At 32.3% G+C, this 22351-nt stretch overlaps 2 protein-coding genes across 2 annotated transcripts; both read left to right on the top strand.

Moving 5' to 3' along the window:
• The first annotated feature begins 7540 nt into the window (after positions 1–7540).
• Positions 7541–10362, top strand: LOC110664315 (trihelix transcription factor GTL1). Its single transcript, XM_021823938.2, has 2 exons — positions 7541–8394; positions 9384–10362. The coding sequence occupies exons 1-2, from the start codon at positions 7922–7924 to the stop codon at positions 10144–10146; spliced, it is 1236 nt and encodes a 411-aa protein (XP_021679630.2). The 5' UTR covers positions 7541–7921; the 3' UTR covers positions 10147–10362.
• Positions 10363–12878: 2516 nt separating this feature from the next.
• Positions 12879–20464, top strand: LOC110664314 (LIM domain-containing protein WLIM2b). Its single transcript, XM_021823936.2, has 6 exons — positions 12879–13187; positions 13609–13806; positions 14354–14453; positions 14552–14586; positions 14709–14798; positions 20004–20464. The coding sequence occupies exons 2-6, from the start codon at positions 13672–13674 to the stop codon at positions 20211–20213; spliced, it is 570 nt and encodes a 189-aa protein (XP_021679628.1). The 5' UTR covers positions 12879–13187; positions 13609–13671; the 3' UTR covers positions 20214–20464.
• The last annotated feature ends 1887 nt before the right edge of the window (positions 20465–22351 follow it).

Here is a 22351-nt window from a genome sequence, read left to right as displayed (position 1 = left end):
TTGAAGAACTGTTTTCTCAAAATACAGAGGGAACTCTGTCAAAATTTTTATAAAATTTGCGAAAAAATAAAATAGGCCAAAAGTTTTAACTAGTTTTAATTTTAATTAAATGTTTTAAATACTTACTAGAAAATGCTCACCACTTATCAAAAACAAGAAAATTGTTTTAAAATCCCTTGTAGGGTACTTAATGAGTTATCGGTAGGTGAAGTTCGGTAGTTCATTAGGTATTCTACGGGATCATGTTATGCCTTACAGAAGGGTAAGGTGTGACACTCTGTCTGTTATCTATTTCAGATCAGTATAATTCTATAGTTGATCCAAATATTCAGTCCATTTTCTAGAGAGGGACAATCTTTGATTTGTTCTCATGGTATGCCCGAATTCATGTTTTCTTAGGCAAATAATTAATTTAGTTTATTGAACAGTTTAAGTTTTTATTTGAAATCTGTAGAGACTTCATAGTTTACTTATGCTATATTTATGTTGTTTATTCAGTGTTTTTGTTTATTTGAATTTTATCTATTTTTTGGGGTTAGTAAGTGATAATATATTTATTCAAGATACTTTGATAAAGCTTGCATGATTTAAGAATACTTAAATTATGCGCCGGTCAGGACACAAAATTTTGGGTCGTGACAATATGACTTTATGAGATTAAACAGGATGGAAAATCATTAACAATGCTAAAATCTTGCATGATTAAAAAATATAGCCAGTTTCTATTATGGGAAGAAATGATTTTTGGTTTATTCAAGACAATTATTGCTGGCAGCTAGGGGTGTATGGTTTGGTTTTCTTAAAGAACTAGAATTAAACTAAGCATAGTTAAATTTTTTATGTGGTTCAGTTTTTAAAATTATCGATTTGGATTGATTTGATTTAGGTCTAATTTAATTCTCAGTTAATTTAATTTAGATTTTAATAAAGAACTAAAATCAAATATAAGTTCGATTTTTACAATGTTGGATCTTTTCAATTCTAATTCGATTCTTAAATTTAATTCAAAATAGCCAAAATCATGTATAACTCTATGGGCGGCCATGAAAAGAGGGAAACTTGATCTAGCAATCAAGAGGTTTTAAAAATAAAATGCAGGAGCGCTGATCTTGTATGACTAGAATTTTATAAATACAATTCTTTCATAAGCATATAATCAATAAACGTTTATTTGCTTAATTGCCTGAAAGCATAATAAATAATGAATATGAAAACACATAAATACAATATGTAGCCTTCTTTTTATACCCCATTCTCAATTTCTCTGGAATATTCAGCTCCAAGTTTGTTATAGAGGCTAATAAGTTTATGTTGTAGCTTGTTTTAGCAAGAAACTATGATAGTTATCATTTGCATATTCTAACTAGGAGGATATCCGAACAAAGACATGACACTAATTGTGACACCCCTTACCCATCTACAGTATAGCCGAGTAAGATATGTCACACAGTGTACCGGAACACCATATTTTATTTCAATCATTTTTATTTTTACTTAATTTATTTCTAATGGTTATAAAGTGCAATTTATGAAATATAATTCATTTAAGTCATTTATTGAAATTATAAATTTATTTGAGGTTCCCCAAATTTTATAGAAAATCCGGCAGAGTACCGACTAAAAATGGAGAAAACAGCTCTTCGGAACCTGTGAAAAACACTTCCAATACATTTTCAATCATTCCCAAACTCCATTATATCAACAAAGTCTCAATATTTCTCAACAATACTTCTATTTCTCATTCATTCATTTCACATGATTATCATTTACAAATCATAAATAAATACTTAATTTTTTATTTATAAACACAAATTTTAACTATTTACATTAATACCAAAATATATTACATAAGTCTCAATTATACATGAGAAAATAAAAGCTTAATTACAAAATACCAAAATGAGACCTAGTGCCTTATCAATGCACTGAAGTTTGTGAGGTGACACGGATACTATGCAGAACTGTGGACAGTCTCACCTAGTCTGTAGTCTACTAGGCTCTCTGTCAGTCTCTCCAGAACCCACGCGTGGCAAAAAGCAACGCGCTAAGCAATAATGCTTAGTGGTACCAATAATAAAATAAAAAGAACTAAAAGGAAATAAATATGCAGTGAATGTATTGATATCTCATGCAGATAAATTTTCGATAATTATTTGTAGTCTTATTTATTTGGTACTTATTATATTCATTATTTCATTAAATTTATCAATTTTCATTTTTGGTTGCCCAAGTAACCTATCTTTGGATAGTAATTTGGATAAGCAGTAACCGCACTGGGTATTAAGTACCTCGGGCCGTCACACCATCGGTCACATATGTATCTCCCAGTGTGCAACAAAACAACTAATAAGCTGTAATAAATATTAGGCACAAGGCCAAGTATCACCATAATTTCAGAATGGCTAAAAGCCATAAAATTACAGAATGGCATAATGCCATGTGCAGTAATGCTAACTGAACCCTATTGGCATGCCAACCTATCAAAACCAATCTTACTAGGTGTACTAGGTCATGTTACACTTTTAAATTACACAATTCTTGAAATTGAAGTTTCATTGTTACTATTCATTTCATTAGTCAACTAAAATGTTGACTTTTTCATAGACAATAGGTATATTGGTTCTAATATCCTCAACATACCACATTTTGCATTCTAAAGTTATTGGAATTGGTTGCCAATACCATTTCAAAGCTTAGTGTTAGTTATTCACAATTTTCAGATTTTAAGCATTAAGTTTGCTATTCCATTGGTCATTTATACATTAGGAATTTGGTAAAATTGTCTTCATGAAAGTTGTTCCTTATTGTGTCTAGTCACATTTATTTTTTTGAATCACTCCATTTGGAGTTTTGTAGCTCAAATTATGGCCTAAACACCATAACTGGCCGGATTGTAAATTTTCTAGATTTTCTGGGCAGAACCCATTTTACAATTTTTGTACACTGACTGCAAGTCAGTTTTTGAATATGTTATGGTTAAAATTTGGGTTTGTTTTCTTCATCAAAGTTGTAGGTCTATATCTCAGCTATCTATTGGTAAAATTTTAGGTCAATTGGACCTTTCTACACTGAGTTATGACCAAATGAATGAACACTATTCATTTGGTCATTTTGCCCAGACAGAATGTAAGTCACCTGGATTAGGGCAATTTTTAGGTCAATTTGGTTTGATTTTCTGGGTAGGGTTTCTTCACCAAAGTTGTGTCATTATGTGTCTAATTTCATGTCTAATTGGCCTTGCACCAATTGGACCTATACAACTCCATTTATGACTGTCCAAACCTACTGGACTCATAACCAGTCCTGCAGGTTACCAAGGGCAGCATGCCTAAGTTCAACTCCAACATCCTTACTCACTTCAATTCCTTCTTACACATATTCAAATGGTCACTAATTGACCATTACAAGGTTAACATACTATTACAAGAGCAAACCCTAATGTTGTTCAAGTGTCCACATTTTCAAGGTCCATTCATGCATCACACTTGCATTTCACTTACTCTTACATGTTCAATCACTCATTTCATGCCAAGGGCAGCTCATAACCACTTTGTTTCAAGTAATTTCATCAAACCCTAACCACCCCTAGGCTGCTGAAATTATAGGGATGGACACACATAAATTTTACTTTGTTTTTCTTACATTTTCTACTTATTTCATGGCATTAAGCATGAATCAAGTAAAAGTAGTAAGAGTTTGGATACTAACCTCTTTTGCTAACTATTCCAAGTCTCCAAAACTTCTTTCTTCCTTCTTCTTTTTGCTAGCTAGAGGATGTTCAAGATGCAAGATCACTTTTTTGTGAAGCAAAGTAGTGGTTTCATGGTGATTTGGTGGGTGGTTTCAAGCTTACATGAAGCTTCCATGGAGGTTGGGATGGAAGAGGGGGTTTTCGGCTAGTTTGGTTTGGGGAAGAAAGCAGATTGTGTTTGTTCATTTTTTACCTCATTTTACCTCCTTTTAATTGATTTTTAATAGCTTGTTCAATTGTGATTGGTAAGAGCACTTTTAATGACCTCATGGTGATGTCACAATGTGACATTTTTTTCATTTTCTTTTCTTTTCTTCTCTACTCATTTTCAATTTAATTTCTAGCAATATTTATTTATATTTTTTGTCATAATAATTATTTACTTAACTGGACAAGTCGGCCAAAAATCATCTCTGAAGACGAAATGACCAAAATGCCTTCCATTTGGCTTAACAAACTAAAATTGTCTGTACCGATTGAAAAAAAATTTTAAGCATTTTCTTGGCATTCTAATGCCACAAAACCCTCAATGACTCTTCTCTGGAGTCCCAAAAATTATTTTATGAATTTTCTCCTGAGTTTAGGGCTTCTAGTTGCAAAGACCACAACTTCCCTCTAGGTTACCCATCGCTAGGGCACCGGCTCATTTAACTTAGTTGTATTTTATTTCTAAAATTTTTCCTTAAATTTTCTTATTAATATTTTAGTTAATTATGGTTCCTCACTTTAGTTTAAATATTTTTTCAGATATTCTAGCTGTTCGGACAAACACCGGTAACCAGAACAGTAGAATGTACGGAATTGCTACAGTGAGGATGTTACACTAATAATATGTAATGCCCCAAATTTATAGATTATATTCATTATATTTTTGCAAGCATATCAACTATTGAATATGGTATATAAATTCACTTAAGTAATGGGTTAAAGTAAAAAGTTCAAGGATCGAGGAAGGTTACTAAGTAATCAAATTGGAAAAAAGTTTAAGGTAAGGAAAAATAGAGCTTAGCAAGCATGAATTTATATTATCATGTCATAATCATGGCATATATGTGATTTGTGATGAGAATTTCTTGAATTTCTTTAAGGAGGAAATTTGGTCCAAGCTAATAAGGAACAAGGGAAGAATAATAAAGTTGATTAGAGGTGAAATTGAAGAACTAAGCAAAGATTAGAAGCTAAATTTTGGTATGTGCACTCTTAATTTATTCTTAAAATTTGTTGCTTAGGATTTTCATGCCATTTAGGGGTTTTGGCTAAATTGAATGTAAATATTTAATTTATAGATAGAAAAATGATGTTTAGTGTGTGTAAATGATGTAGTGTCTTTTTGGAATCATGTTGCTTGGTTTGTGTTGAAGTATGCTTTGTGAATAGATATGTTAAGCAATCGGGCTGAATTTGACCAGACTAGACTTTTAAGTTCATTTCTTGAGTGTTATAATTCCAAATGACTTGAAACTTGTGGCAAATTAAAGTTAAGATATAATGCTAAAACTTTCATAAAGATAAGTTGCTCTAATTCTGTGTGTAAATACCTTGAATAATTGCTAGAAATTGAGTTATAAAGTTTAGAACTTAGAGTAGTGTACTCTGAACAGTCTAGAGTAAATTAGGTATAACTTACCCTAAGAAAATCCAAATAAGGTGATTCTTAATTTGTTGAAATGCTAAGACATAAAGAAACAACTTTCATGAAGAACAAAATGACAAATTCTAATTACAACCTGTCCTATGATCAGTAAAGTAGTGCATCTGAATATGTCCTATTTATTTAGACATAACTCTTTGTATAAAATTCCAAATAAGGCGAATCTTATCTTGTTGGAAAGTTAAGACATAGAGGAACAACTTTTATGAAGACCAATTTAACAAATTATGATTAAAACTTAACTAAAATTGAGTTCTAAGACCTGTCCAGAAACTACCATGTATTCTAAAAGAAAAAGGCAAATATGACCAGATCCTGCTTATTTAGTCATAACTTGTGATCTATTAATCAGAATTAAGTGATTCAAAAACCAAATGAAAGTTAAGACATAAATCTAAAATTTTTTTGAAGAAAGTATAAGTTAATTCTTGCATTTACTCAATCTAATTTCTGATGGAAACTGCATATGCATTTAGGAATTAGTAAGATTTTGCTATATTATTCATTAATGCAAATTGCATATGTATTTAGTATGCTTGAAGGCAAAGACTATACAAATATGGAAATGACATGAGGAAGTTGACACACATATCTTGAAAATTATGTGAACAAAAAAAAATGTTAAATTAATAGTAATTTTGAAAGTTAAGCCAAGTAAGCCTAGACAATGAGTATAGGATTGGATAGATGGGTATGCTACCGGTCAGAGCCACCGAGTGGTCAATACCGAAAACGAAAGTCAGTGTTATACCGGTCAGAGCCACCGAATAGTCAGTATCGAGAATGTAAGCCTATGCTAAACTGATCATAATCACCGAGTGGTCAGTGTCACGAGTCCCATTATCAAGTCTATATACCGTCTGTCATAGGTTACTATGGGTACTGGAGTAAAGCTTCCAATCATGATCATAAAAACAATGATTTCAAATAAGATATGATAAAGTGCATTTAACCTCTTAAATTGGTATGATTAACCAATATAGATTTCTTGACCTATATTCATGTCATGATATTATATATTTGTTTTAAAACTTTTAAAAACTCTTGTATGAATATTATGAGTATATTATGTGTTAACGTGCATAAGAAAAAATTATTTTATTTTAAATTAATAGTGCACCACTAAGCTATTTAGCTTAGCGCGAAGATTTGTTTCCTTGCGCAGATATAATCGATAAAGTGTAGATAGAGGCTGACAAGAGGTAAATTGGATCTACAGAAAGGTTCAGAGTCATCATATCTCAGACTTTTTGGTAGGTGTATCATCATCATCCTCATTATATATTTTTACTCATACGTGTGTGTACCTTATGTTGTAACAAATATTATGTAACTTTATTTTGGAGATTGTAACCATAAGGATGTAAGTTTAATTTAGCCCGTGAGATGGGTAATAAAACTGTAAATTAAATATATTTCTTATGTATATGCAACTTGGGTGCAGCATGGATATTGATGAAATTTGATGATTTTTATGTGATGGAAATGATATAAAAACTGAGGATTTAATAGGTTATAAACATTATTTTAATAGGTGAATTATTAAAATTTAGGAGAAATTCATATAGTTTCTCCATTTAACAAAAGCAGATAAATTATGATGTAAATAAATTGGTAAAAAAATAAAAAAAAATAATATCATAAAAATAGGAACTTTTGTGTACCGAATGTAACATCTCCTCTTGGTTTCATTATAGACTGAGTAAGGGAGTGTCACACAATAATAAATCATTAAGCAATCCAAAAGTATTCCTACTGGCCAAGATTTTTAAATGCATGTTGAAATTTAAATTAGAGTAAGCCCAATCACAGATTTTTCCAATACACTCGACTTAAAATTAACATTGTAAATATTAAATGAAAAAATCTGAAATAAAAGTAAAATATTATATAAAGAGTTCAGACGCTCAAACAAAAAGGTGAGATTATCATGTAAAATAGGTGACCTAAAGAATGAGCTGTTAAATTAGCGTGTCACTGAATTAAAGCCAAAATCTAACTAGCTCCTGTAAAAGTAAATTCCTACAATCATATACTACTTGATCAAACTTACAAAAATTTTAATTTAGTAATTTCGATAATTATAAAATTTTAATTTTAATAAAAGTCAAATTAAAAAAAATAAATTTGGAGTTTATATTTTAATTCTTTTATTAGCTCAATTTAACATTTCTTTTTTAAATTAATTTCATTTTAAAAAATATTTTAAAATCTTCGGATCCATTCAATTCGGACCCAATAAGAGGTCCAGATTTAACCACTCAATGGCCCGACTTCAGCCCAATTAGATCCCAATATCTTATACATCATGATCCAAAGGATAATTTCATAAATATGGAGAAACAAGAGGGTAATATCGTAATTTCATAGAGCCCCATTTACCCATTTTACTCCCCCATTTACTAGCTGCCATTTCACCTGTATCTGAAAAAAAACCCTCAAGGCAGCTGTTACCTTTATCTCCTTCCCTTTTTTTGTTTTTTTAAACAATAATAATAAAAAATAAATAATACCAGGAAATGGAACTGCTAACCGGCGACCGGCGAGTTCCGAACTCTACTACTGACTTCGCCCAACGCATATTTCCTTTCCAGGCAACCGGAAACCTTCTCATCTCCAATCCAATGGCCGTGATTCACTCTTCAGATATCGACGGTCAAAACTTGCCGCCGCAGAAACTCCGTCCTATCAGGGCAAACGGTAGGTCTCCGTCGAGTTCTCAGGCAAACGATCTGCCGCTGGTGGATGGGCTGGACGGGACACTGGAGAATTTAGGGCTTTTGGCAGATCAGGTGTGTGGGATTAGTGGAGAGGATAGCGAGTATTTCAAGCCGCCAGTGAAAGCAGAGGCCAGTGAGATGGTGCTGAATGGCTTTGGGGTTACTGGTGCTCCGTGTTTGGTAGCGGAAAGTTCGGCGGGAATTGGGTCGGATGCGGGTGGAGAGAATCAGCACCCGAATGGTGTTAGAGGTTTATTGGAGGTTGAATCCAGGTGAATTTTCCTTTTCTAGGGAATATCCAAGATATGATTCACTTTGAATAAAGAAAATTAATTAATTAGTTTGAATATGTGTTTTTGTTTTTATTTGTTTAGAATTCGTTAGCCTGCTTTATTGCTTTCTATGTTTATTTAGTTGGGTTGATATTTCCTGCTTGGAGATGGAAAATTATAATTTAATGTATCAATTTCAAAGACTGGAAAATATGAATATGTAATCACTAGATTTTCAATTAATTGTAGGATAGCATAATGTTAGAAGATAATTATTGTAGTGCTTTCTGATGGTGCAAATACAACAATTTTAGAAGGAGCTCTTGAAAATGATTGTTTGGCAGTGTTGATTTTGGATTTTTCATAAACCATTTTGATTGCAATTATAATTACACTTACGTTTGTCTGTTATGGTTTGCTCCATTTTTAATGGGATGTTTTAGGTCACCTTATCGAATTCTCACTGCATTTCATGGTTTGCTATGGTTTCTACATGCATTTCATGGTAACTTCTGTACAGTGTGTGTGTTGGAACCTTTCTGAGAATAAGTTGTAGGAAAAAACCATAAGTTAAGCCCTGAACTTTGAAGGCTTTTGCTATTGAGCCCTTAAACCCAAATCATTTTCTATTGAACCCTAGATTTATTTTTTTTAATTTTTCTTCATCCTATTAGATTTTTGATTTAACACCATTTAAATAAGGACTTGATAAGATGGAATTGAAAAAAATTCAAGGGCTTAAATAGAAAACGACTATGGCTTAAGGACTTGATAGGAAAAGTTGATGAAGGGCTAAATTATGGGTCATTTAGTTGAAAAATCAAAGAAGTTAATAGGTGCAGAGTACAGAATGTTTGGTAATTTGTGTGATGGCACGAATCAAAGCATTACTTTAATCCAAACATTAGGGCATCATTATAAGAAATTCATTTTGTGAATTATAGACCACAAACAAACCAACTTTATTAATGGAGTCTTTTGTGTTTCAGTTCATTTTCAGATGATGATTCATCAGCAGGCATCATTAAGGGATGTGTTAGTCGGAAGAGAAAAAGAAGAACTAGGGAAAAACTTAAGGATTTTTTGGAAAACTTGGTATCAAAGGTCATGGAGAAGCAAGAGCAGATGCATAAGCAGTTGATAGAGACGATGGAGAGGATAGAGAGGGAAAGAATGATAAGAGAAGAAGCTTGGAAACAGCAGGAGAGAGAGAGGATGAGAAGGGACGAAGAGCTAAGGGCCCAAGAGAATGCTCGTAACATAGCCCTCATTTCCCTTATTCAGAATGTGATGGGCGATAAAATTGAAATCCCTCAACCTTTAACAGCAATCACCTCACATGCAGAGAAACATGGAGAAAAAGATGCAAGCAGTATTTCCATTCAAAATGATTTCAAGTGTGATCCAAGTAATAGAAGATGGCCAGAGGCTGAAGTACAAGCCCTTATAATGCTACGAACTGCTTTGGAACAGAAGTTCCGAGCTATGGGCACCAAATGCTCTAATATTTGGGATGAGATATCTGTTGGAATGTGCAATATGGGCTATAACCGAACTGCAAAGAAGTGTAAAGAGAAATGGGAAAACATCAACAAGTACTTCAGAAAATCAATGGAAAGTGGGGGAAAGAAGCGGCACGAAAACAGTAAGACTTGCCCATATTTTCATGAATTGCACCTTTTGTACAAAAGCGGATTTGTTAATCCAGGAAATGCAAACATTGAAAATGAGACCAATAGTAGTCAGGGGTAAGGGCTAAAAAACCTTACAGGACTGGTTTAAGCACCCGAAATCTATAAGATTGGATTTTACCTTGATGTGCTTCTTAGTCAATTAAGGTATCTGTATCATGTTTGGATGGAAATTCCTTGATTCATTGGTATTTGCATTTTGATTATGCATGGGAAGAGTTCTATGCCAATTGTTTGTCAGCCTAACAAGATGGATAGAAAGGTTCTCTTTGACAAATTGTTCCTTATCTCTGCTGCTGCCTCCCCCTTTTTTTTTATTTTTTATTTTTTTATTTTGAGTATGTAGGAAATCCTTTTTTAAAGGGTGGAGAGTGTTAGGATTTTAACTTGTAACCTAATACACTGTAACATAAGCACATCCCAATTTCTTTATATCCTAATTCTGTGCATTCTTTAAATCAGGAATTGTTTGATTGCAGTTAATCAAGGATTGATTGGAGTAAGTGATTCGAAATTGAGGCTTAATTGCTCAATTGTATGTTACTTTTTGCACCCCACGAATTCTGGTTTGAATAGGTGCCTCATTGAGAGTCTATAATCCAGGACTTATAGCCCTCTGAGCATTATCTAATTGTTCATCTTTTCCTTTTGCCGCCCCTAACTCAGATGATATCATGAATTAAAGTTCTGTTGGAGAGCATACTGTCATCTACAGTTTCTATTAATTTCCTCAAGTAATGTTTAATCAAACTACTATATATAAATTTTGCCTAAGGATGCAATCACAATGAAGCAACAATATATTCTGGCATCCATGTATCACTTGAACCTTAACTTGGTGGTATGTAGCAAATAAAGACGGAGCTCCATCCTCCACGCCCAAAAAATCACTTTCAATGTCACCAGCAGCCATGATAAAGATAGAAAATTTCTTCTACTTAGCTTAGATGTAGATGCCTTAGCTGAAATCTCTACCAGCTTTGAGGTATGCCGGATGTGGCTCGGTTTCGAGTCAAAATCATAATCAGATTGACAAATTTGATTTTATAATTATGATAACTGAAATCGGATTTAAGGGTCTTTTTCAATTCAATTTTATTTTTAGTTCCAGTTTTAGTTATAATTTTAATTTCGATTTAGTTAGATTTTAATCTGAAATTAAATTTATTAATTTTAATTTAATTTTAATTAATTTAATTTTAATTGATTTTGATTCGACCTAAAATCAGACGAATTTGGATTCCAAACCTAACGGTGGTGACCTCTAGTTTGAGGTAATAAAGAGCTCCATCTTTTCTTCCCCATCATAGGCTTCAAGAGGATGGATGCTCTGTTTGCTTGCAATTTAAGCATTGGTGAAGACTCAGTGATCCTCCATTGGCCCGTTCTTTTCAATCTTTATTCTTCACTTTATTATTGGTATTATTCATCTCTCATAAAGAAAAATCTCATGCAATTGCCACATTACATATTCTCAATTTGCAATTGCATCTTATTTTAATGATATTTAAAAAAAAAATTGATATTGTTATTTGGATTGATTTGCACCATCAATATATGCAATTTATAGATGATCATATTCATATTTTAATACAAATTTACAATGTTATTAGTTTTCTAAAATCATATTTGTCTAATTTGGTATAATTCAGTAATTAAAGATATATAACTCACTTGACATATTTAGATTTGAGTCGTACTTTCTCAATTTTTTTACTGTATATAAACAAAAAAAATATATCAAATTTAATTTTTAAACTTTAAAATCTTTTTTATTTAATCTCATTTTTTTCTCTCTTTAGTTAGAAAATTATAGAATGAAACCATAAAGGATTACTTTTATAAAAAAATAATCTAATTATCATTTTGATATGGGGCTAATGATGAAAATTTACTTTTTATAATTTTTTTTTAAAAATTAATTTTTATAATTTACCAATTGTGTACAAATAAAACAATTTACTTCTCTTTTAATTTGAATGATTTTATTTTTTTTATGCATTACTTTCTTTTTAATTTTTCATTATATATGAAATTTTCACATGAATTTTAATTTTTTAGATTAGTTTTAACTTAATAATATTTGAATTACTCTAATAAAAATGTATAAATGCATTTTAAAGATTAAATGAGGTAGTAAAAAGAATAAGGTGCCAAAATCTGACATATTCATTAATTTAGTGGTTAAAAAGTGAGGATACATTCTTTAAAAAATTTTGCTCTTCAATAAATTACATTAATTATAATTTTTTTCTACTTTTTCTTAATTATAATTCACAGCTACAAATAGATAAAATTTAAAATTTTTTAAATTGATTTTAAAATTTTAATTATAATTGCTTCCTATCTTAAATATTCAATTATATGATCTTAAATTGTAACGTTTAATGCAGGGCATATTCCCTAATAGCTTTGCTATAGCATTTACTGTTTCTAATATTTAAAAATTTAAAAAATATTTTACTTAAAATTAATAAAATTATATCACTATTTTTATATTTAATTATTAATTTAATAATTATTTTTATTAAATATTTTTATTTTAAATTATTATATAAATAATTAATTATTAATAATTAATATTTAATAATTAATTATTTATAAAATAACTAATAGCTATGGAAGCGATTAATATTAGCAGGTTAGGCTGTAATTACATATTAGCTAAAATATTATCTGAAAAAAGTGAATATGAGGGTGTAAAAATTATCAGAAACAAGGGAGAATAGAAGCCGCGCCATGCCATCAGTCGAGTTCGTTGAACCAGACAAACACATGGAAATAGAAGTTTTGGTTGAGGTTGTGTTATGAAATGTGGAGCCCAACTGCTTCCACCGAAGAATTGATATTTCTCTGTGTCATCATCCACTTCTCTCTATCCCTTGGCTGCAAAAAGTGCTCAATCTCCGCTCCCCTCTCTCTCTTTCTTTGTACTTCCGTTTTTTCTTTTTTTTTTTTTCTTTCCCTTCTTTAAAGACAGCTTAATGCCTCTTTGACTCTCTCACTTTCATTCCATTTCTTCTTCCTTTTGCGGGTCTCTTTCTCTTTCTTTGACTCTCAGATCGACTGTTTCAGCCCAAGTTTTCTTCTTCTTCCATTTAGGTATGCTCTTTTCAATTGAGATTTTTATCCCATTTTCTTGTTTTTTCTAGTTCCAGATCTTAACACATTTTCGCTTGTGTGTTTTTACCTCTTATTAGATTAGTTATTTGGGATTTAGCTGAGCTGTTTTCATTTAAGTTCTTGCATTTTCTTTTTCTTTATTCTTCTTTTGGGTTCTCAGATCGGTAGTAAAAATTGTGTCTTGAGGTTTATATTTCATTGTTAATAACACCCAGAAAGTAAAGATTGAATATTTTACCTTCTCTGAGTCTCGTATGATGTCAATTTCAAGTCGAAATCCAAAAGCTTTCTAATATTGTTTTTTGGTCTTGTTATATTTGATTTATTAGCAAAGTGAAGATTGTTTGAGAGAGAAATGTTTTAGCAAAACTGATCTGGATTTTTTTTTCTTCATTAATAGGTAATCTTGGAGACGTAAAAAACAGTCAGATCTAAGACATATACACATTCTTTAGCAGCTACAATGTCCTTTACTGGTACCCAGCAGAAATGCAAGGCTTGTGAGAAGACTGTATATCCCATGGAACTTCTATCTGCGGACGGTGTTCCTTATCATAAGTCTTGCTTTAAGTGCTTTCACTGCAAAGGCACTTTAAAGGTACTAACATCTTAATCTTTGTCTTAGCTTATTTTCTGCTCTTTTGTTAATGCAATGGTGAATATAGTTCATATCACCTTCGTCATTTTTCTTTTCTTCTTCTTTTTCCTTTTTTCTTTCCCCCAGTCATTTACAATGGTGGTATGGTTGGTTGTTTAACATACTACTAGAACCTAGTTGACCAAGCAACCTATTAACACTGATTATGTGAAAGCAGGTGGTATTATCTAATGTCCCTTTTTCCTTGTTTGTTGAAGATCTTAGCTTATGCCTTACAGTATGCTGGTGATTCCTGATTAGATCTTCTTATTTCCTTTTCTCTTGCCTTTCTAAATCAACCATTTTTATTAGAGATTAGCTTCAGAAAGAATTGTTTACAATTGACAAATCCCATTACCAGCATTTAGTTAATAGCATTTTCCCAAGTTTTGGAATCCATAATTTATTAGAGGGACCTGTCCATATTATATACCCAGATTTTGCCCAATGATTTATATATACTATATCTGTGTTTGAGCTTATTAGATTATGTGATTCATATTTTCAGCTGAGCAATTATTCCTCGATGGAAGGTGTACTATACTGTAAGCCTCACTTCGAGCAGCTGTTCAAGGAGACGGGTAACTTCAACAAGAATTTTCAATCACGTAAGTCTCTTATCCTTGCTAAGCTAAAATTTTTTATTCAATTGCTGAAATCATTTTGGTTTAATATGTTTAATTGCAATTAATTTCATTTTCAACAGCTGCAAAGTCGGCTGAGAAGTTAACTCCTGAACTGGTAAACATTTCTCCCAAACGCTACATGTATTTATATATTTGTTTATGATTGGTGCATTTCCGCATATGGGGTTGTGATATGTTGCTTGATCTCTGATTCTCCATAGCTTTTTCTAATTTCAGACAAGGTCACCTAGTAAAGCTGCTAGCATGTTTTCTGGGACACAAGAAAAGTGTGCTACTTGTGGTAAAACTGCTTATCCACTTGAGAAGGTATGATTTGATGAAGATTAAAAAAATGTCATTTTCTGTGATATCATGCGTGTATGGTTGCCTGAAATTTTTCTCTAGTTTGAGATCTTGAGTGCTGGACTCATTAAGGTTTTCTTTGGTTGATTGAGGCCTTCCTGGAATTTCTAGCTTATGAAGTCAATATGAATGAGGTCTAACTAAGAATAAATATTTTGAGACAACAATATTAGGTCTTATTTGAGAAGTCACAATATTGGGGCAACACACACATACATAGCTAGGCATGAAGATCATAGAGCTTAATGCATAATTCTGGCATGAGGGGAATTTGATCATATATAATGATATTGTTAACTTGGTGAGAGGAGAAATGGATTTAGCAGATTCAGATGACAGCAGCATTGAATAATACATCTCTTTATGACAATAAAAATATGCCTATCCTTTATGATGTAAACCCATTGATTAAGGGCTAATCAAATTACAAATAATAACATAAGTTATGTTTACTTGCTTAAAAGATCTGGAAATATGCATCTCCCATGTATTAAAAGGCCATTCCAATTTGACCTTAACTGACTGTTTAAGTTGCTTGACTATTGATAGATCACTCCTCTCAGCATATGTTCCTTTTGTGCTTTGCCTTTAATAGTGGGGTGTTAATATTACAGTCCTTTTTTCCTGGGAGATTCCTATAGTGCAGTTATTCTTTTTTAAAAGATGTAGTCATAAATGAAATAAACTGCATCCCTTAAAGTTTCTTATAGTTCTGCTAAAATGGGCATTGAATTTTAGTACAATAGTCAGGTTGCTCCTCTGGTCACATGTTGGAGTTGTGGAAACAGCCTTTTTGCACAAAATTAGAGGAGAAGACAACCCTGCCCTAACCCTTGCAAAGCAAGGAGCTTTGTTCATTGGGGATCCCTTTTTCAGAATGATATATTCACAAAAGAAAAAATTGCAGTGTGGTATTCTAAAAGAATGCTATTAGTCTTTTTTTTTTTTATGATTGTGCATGCAGGGTTAGTACTTGGAATGTTGGATCACTTACAGGAAAATTAATGGAGCTTGTGGATACCTTGGAAAGGAGAAGGGTGAATATTGCTTGCATTCAGGAGACTAAATGGGTAGGAGAGTAAAGTAAGGAATAGGGTAATTCAGGGTACAAACTGTGGTTTATCGGAAAGGAGAGAAACAAGAACGGAGAGGGCATAATCATAGACAAGACATTGAAAGACGTAGTAATAGTTGTGAAAAGAGTAGGAGATAAAATTATACTAGTAAAGTTAGTACTAGAAGGAGAAACAATAAATATAGTTAGTGCTTATGCCCCACAAATAGGACTAGACAGTGAGAGTAAACAAAGGTTTTGGAAAGATATAGATGATTTAATACAAAGCATACCGAATGAAGAGAATGTTTTCATTGGTGGAGATTTGAATGGGCATGTAGGAATTGATAGACAAGGTTATGAGAATGTTCATGGAGGTTTTGATTTTGGAAGTCGAAATGAGGAGGGAAAAACATCCTGGATTTTATTATGGCATACGACTTAATACTAGCAAATACTTATTTTATAAAAAGAGAGTCACATTTAGTGACTTTCAAAAGTGGGCAACATAGAAGCCAAATCGACTTCCTCTTAATTAGGAAGACAAATAGAACTTTATACAAGGATTGCAAGATCATTCCAGGAGAGGCTTTAACAAGTCAATATCGGTTGGTGGTCTTGGATGTCAAGTTTAGGAACAATTCAAGTAAGGTCAGAAGAAATAGTGTAGCTCGAACAAAGTGGTGGAAGTTCAAAGGAGTAAAGCAAGTGAAGTTCAAAAATGAGCTTCTCGAGTCCGAAGTATGGAAGCTGGATATGGAGGCCAATGATATGTGGATGCAGATGGCATCAAAGATTAGAGAAGTAGCTAGAAAAGTACTTGGAGAGTCTAAAGGATATGGACCACCCTCAAAAGAGAGATGGTGGTGGAATGAGGAAGTACAAAAGGCAGTGAAGAGAAAAGGGGAATGGTATAAGAAATTACCTAAATGTGATAGTAATGAGGCATATGAACAGTACAAGATAGCAAAGAAAGAGGCAAAAAAGGCAGTTAGTCAAGCAAGAGCACAAGCCTTTGAAAAGTTATATGAGAAACTTGAAATTAAAGAAGGGGAGAAAGATATTTATAGATTAGCAAGGAGGAGAGAAAGGAAATGTCAAGATCTCAATCAAGGTAGGTGCATTAAGGATAAAGAAGGAAAAGTGTTGGTGAAAGATGAGAATATTAAAGAAAGATGGAGAAATTATTTTAATGATCTCTTTAATAATAGTCAAAATGGTAATAGCGTGAATATAGATTATAGAACAATAGAAAAGAATGTAAATTATACTAGAAGGATTAGATCTTTAGAAGTCAATGAAGTACTTAAGAGAATGAAAGTGGGCAAAGCCTGTGGACCCGATGAAATACCAATTGAAATATGGAAGTGTTTGGGAGATATGGGAGTGTCATGGTTAACTAAATTATTTAATAAGATTCTAAACTCAAAGAAAATGCCTGATGAATGGAAGAGGAGTATCTTAGTACCTATTTTTAAAAATAAGGGAGACATACAGAGTTGCTCAAACTATAGGGGAATTAAACTCATGAGCCATACTATGAAGTTGTGGAAGAGAGCTGTGGAGCATCGACTACGTCATGATACTTCTATCTCTCTCAATCAATTTGGTTTCATGCACGGTCGTTCAACTATGGAAGCGATTTTTCTCATTAGAAACTTGATGGAGAAATATAGAGATGTGAAGAAAGATCTACACATGGTTTTTATTGATTTGGAGAAGGCTTATGATAGTGTTCCAAGAGATGTTTTATGGAATGTGTTAGAACAAAAGAGGGTATCTATTAGGTACATACAAGTGTTGAAAGATATGTATGAAAGAGTAACTACTATTGTGCGCACAGTGGGAGGAGACACAAAAGATTTTCCGATCTCAATTGGATTACACTAAGGATTAACCATAAGCTCTTACCTTTTTACATTAGTTTTAGATGAATTGACGAAACATATACAAGAGAGTATTCCTTGGTGCATGATGTTTGCGGATGATATTGTTCTGATAGATGAAACACGAGAATGAGTCAATAGAAAGCTGGAGTTTTAGAGAAGTACTCTAGAGTTAAAGGGTTTTAAGTTAAGTAGAACGAAAACAGAATACATGCATTGCAAGTTCAGTGAAGGTCAAACTGGTGATAGGAAAGTAGTTAGTTTGAATGGAGTGGTATTGTCCCAAAGTAATCACTTTAAATATCTAGGCTCAGTCATTCAAGCAGATGTGGGATGTGAGGAGGATGTTAGTCATAGGATTAAAGCCGGATGGTTAAAGTGGAGATGTACCACGGTAGTTTTATGTGATCGTAAGATTCCCAATAAGTTGAAAGGAAAACTTTACCGTACAGTCATACGACAGGCTATGTTATATGGTAGTGAGTGTTGGGCACTGAAAAAGTTGTATGCGACTAAGATAAGAGTTGCAGAGATGAGAATGTTAAGGTGGATGAGTGATCATAGTAGACTAGATAAAGTCCATAATTAGAGTATTAGAGAAAAGGTAGGAGTGGTGCCAATTGAAGATAAGTTGAGAGAAGAGAGATTGAGGTGGTTTGATCATGTGAAGCGTAGACATACGGAAGCTCCAGTTAGCAAGTAGAGCACATTAGGTTAGAGGATAGAAAGAAAAAAAGGGGTAGACCTAAATTGATTTGGAGGAGAATAGTACAACTTGACCTGGAAGCATTACACATTACTGAGGATTTAACTCAAAATCGTTTAGAGTGGAGAAAACGAATCCATATAGGCGACCCCAAATTTTTGAGATAAAAGCATAGTTGATTTGAGTATGATTGTGCATGCAAGAATCTCGGAATTCTTTTTTTTTTTTTCAGTTTATGTTATTGGAAGGCATTCAGCAGTCACCTGCATGAAGCCTTTAAGGAGCACTTTTCTTTGACTTTGATTGCCTCAATTCTCAAGTTGCTTGACATTTGGTTTCTTGTGGGTTAAATTTTCAGCTGCCTCTATTACTAGCATTCATCTACTTCCCCAGTCCCAACTCTAAGCTTTTGGAAAAAGTTCACCAATGAGCTTTTGTATAGGCATTTGCCAAGTATTAACAGGTTCATCTGTCAGATTCCCAAATAGTTTCCTATAAAACAAGCATTAATCTGCTATCAAGATGGATTTATATATTAATATCTCATAAAAGTGTCCCCTCTTTATCTTTTTTTATGCTGTACCATACTACCATCTATAAGAGGCTTGTGCGAAATGGATTAGAGATAACTCTGTTATTAGATCTTCGGTTAGAGGGCTTCCACTAACTTTCTGAAGGACATAAAGAAGGTACCTATCCGGGTTTTTGTTTCTATCAAGTAAATTGAGATTTGGGCTGCAACTACATAATATATACATATTTGTTTTTTTTAAATGTTGGTGGTTTAGGAGAAATAATGTCCTAGAAAATATTTTCTTTGGATAAAATTTATAAAGAACTGAATAATTTTCTATTATTTGTTTGTAATAATGAAAACCAACTGTAAATTAATTTCTGGCATTTGAATTAGACTAGAACGAATATTCTTTCTGTTTCCAAAAATTAAAAATTTCTTTCTTCAACGAGGAGTACTATGAGAATTTTGGATTTAGAAGGACTCTATTTTTGGTTTTAATCTATTTGAATTAGAGAGAAACTACACAAGAAATGGTGAATTCCAGCTAGCACAAGCTATCAAAAATAATTAATGTCAGCCAATAGCATTTTGTAGTGGTGATTGATGGAGTGTTGGATTATTTCTTTGAGAATCTTATAAGTCCTCTCTCTATGAATTTGAGCATTTCAGAAAATGACATTTATTTTTGAAAATTGAAGTTTCCCTGAAATAGGTAGAGAAAATTATTTTTTTGAAGAAATGTTATTTGTTAATTAAATCTTCTTTGTGAGGAAAAATGTTTCTGGCATGAATGGTGCTCTAAGCATCAAAATCAAATGTTAGATATTTATGGAATTGGACATGCTTATTTTGGTGAACTGGTGTAAACTTTTTATGAAATGGAAAGGCATATATTTTTGTTTTAAATTTATTTCTTCGTCTTTCTTAGTGATTTCTGGTTGTAGGCCATCCAAAAAAAAATGTAGTTTGTAATTATAATGAAGGTTGGTTCCACCTAAAACTACAGGTAACAGTGGAGAGCCAGGCCTATCACAAGTCATGTTTCAAATGCTCTCATGGTGGGTGTTCCTTATCCCCGTCAAATTATGCAGCCCTTGAGGGTGTTTTGTATTGCAAACATCATTTCTCCCAACTTTTCAAGGAGAAGGGAAGCTACAATCATCTTATCAAGTGTGCATCAATGAAACGTGCAGCAGCTTCTGTTCCTGAAGCCTGAATACCTTGTCAACAATCTAATATCTATGCGTGTGTGGCTTTACTATTTTTCGGTGTGCTTTCCTTCGGATCCGACTTGCATTATGAGGAATTGGCAAAACTTTGTTCTGCCTCCTTTTTGGCATTTAGTTCAATTTATTGGGCATATTGTTGTGTTTGATTGATGGATGGGACACACATTCCCACAATTGTAAAATGACCTGTGGAGGACTTTCTGCAAATGTGGAAGTTACCAATGCTGCTTCATTTTCAGTTTCTGGATTGTTACAACAAGCTTGAATGGTGAAGTGTTCAATTATTGTATTTAATCCAAATTGAATTAAATCGAAATTAATGACTTATGCTATTTGATTTCAGTCTCCTTAACTAATGAACCGAAACCGAAATCATCTGTTCTAGTCCTAGTAATCCACAAACATGCCTGGGTGTTAGTAGTAAGAGGTTGATCCTTCATACATGAGATGGCCAAAATTCATGCCTGAACTAGAAACAATTTTAAGTAGGTATATCGTAACTAAAATTAAACAAATTCAGAAGCTAGTCCTAACAAGAGGAAAGGGACGAGAAACAAATTAGACAAATAAAAAAACCAAGCCAAACAACATCAACTCGTGTATAAAATTAAATCTCATCTGAGAATGCAAGAACTCATTAGTCCTTTTCTATTAAGTTACAATCAAATTCATTGTAAATTCATAATTCATTGATGAGAACTTGTGATTTTCTTTACGTTAATTGGTATTCTTCTGAGTTTATTCTTGATACTTACAGAAGAATTGAAGTAACAAGAGAATTTGAGAGACAAAAACATAGAAATTTTAGAAAAATAGAAAGAGAATCACTTTTTACCTGCTATGCATTGTTTACCTTATGCTCCATATGCATCATTTCACTAATTCCCCCACTTCATATCACTTAAGAATTCCAATTTACATGTAGCGTTTGCTTGTACTCCATACACATCCTTTCACTAATTGCTCCATTCCTGCTCCAGACACATCCTTTAACTAATTCCTCCGCTCCACATGGTATCAGAGAAGTTGTTACTTGGCCAGAAGACAGAGTCACAATAGTAGGGAAATAAATGGCCTTGGGCAATAGTATGTAGAGATTTAAGATATTGTTTTAATAGACTCCAATATCTCATGATAGGATAGTAAGGAAATAGGGATAAAAATGAAGAAAGTTTGCAAAAGATAAAGAATTTGGAAATAAAACATCAAACTTTAGTTGGATTTAAAGACTTTCTTTTTTTATTTGTTTGTAAATTTCAGCTCAAAACAAATACATTTGACGCATGATGCATTTATATTCATTTATATAGAACTCATTTCACATCTTTTGAATGTAAAATACATACATTTCATATATAATACATTTTTTTTCTTTGAAATATATAATTCATTTTATATTTATGTAATGAAAGAGTTTCTCAGTTGATTTGAGTTCCAAAGACATTTATATTACATTAGCTTGGCCTTGAATTTCATGTATTTTTGCACTATGATCACTAAACAACATTTTCATGCCAAATTTGTGAAAATATATCATTCAGCTTTAGTGATAGTAGAGTCATTTTCAAGATTGTGATATCTCAAATTCATGTCCTAATTCAAGCTAAATAAAAAAAAATTGTGATAATTTATATTTTTTGGTTATCCAAATTATTCTTTAACAATACTAATACTAAGGGAATATTTGGTACGAGGTTAACAAGAGGTAATTGTTATCATAATCAAAGATTATTTTAAGTATCAACAACATTAATGAGAGGTTAAAAGTTATAAGGGTAATAATTATTCTTTGTTAATTTCGTATCAAACACTCTCTAAAAGTTAAATTTTACAAGGGTAACATTTAATCCTTGATTTTTTTATCTCCTACCAAACACATTCAAAATTGCAGTTGAGGTGGAATTATTTTAGTCATTTTTGTTTTAAGTATTATACATGCGGGTTCTCCCATTGAAAAATTGAGAATTCCTAAGAGAAGTGGATTTTAGTTAGGGCATATTAAAATGATGAACTAATTATCAACATCCTTATATATCATAAACACTGTATAACAAGTTGTTAGTGAGCAGGTTTTAGGAATATCTATTATCATGCACATCATTAACCAATGAAAACTTAAAAAGTA

Source organism: Hevea brasiliensis, chromosome 8 (genome assembly GCF_030052815.1).
Source record: "Hevea brasiliensis isolate MT/VB/25A 57/8 chromosome 8, ASM3005281v1, whole genome shotgun sequence".
In the NCBI taxonomy this organism is placed as follows: domain Eukaryota; kingdom Viridiplantae; phylum Streptophyta; class Magnoliopsida; order Malpighiales; family Euphorbiaceae; genus Hevea; species Hevea brasiliensis.
This window is presented reverse-complemented; position numbering and strand designations above follow the sequence as displayed.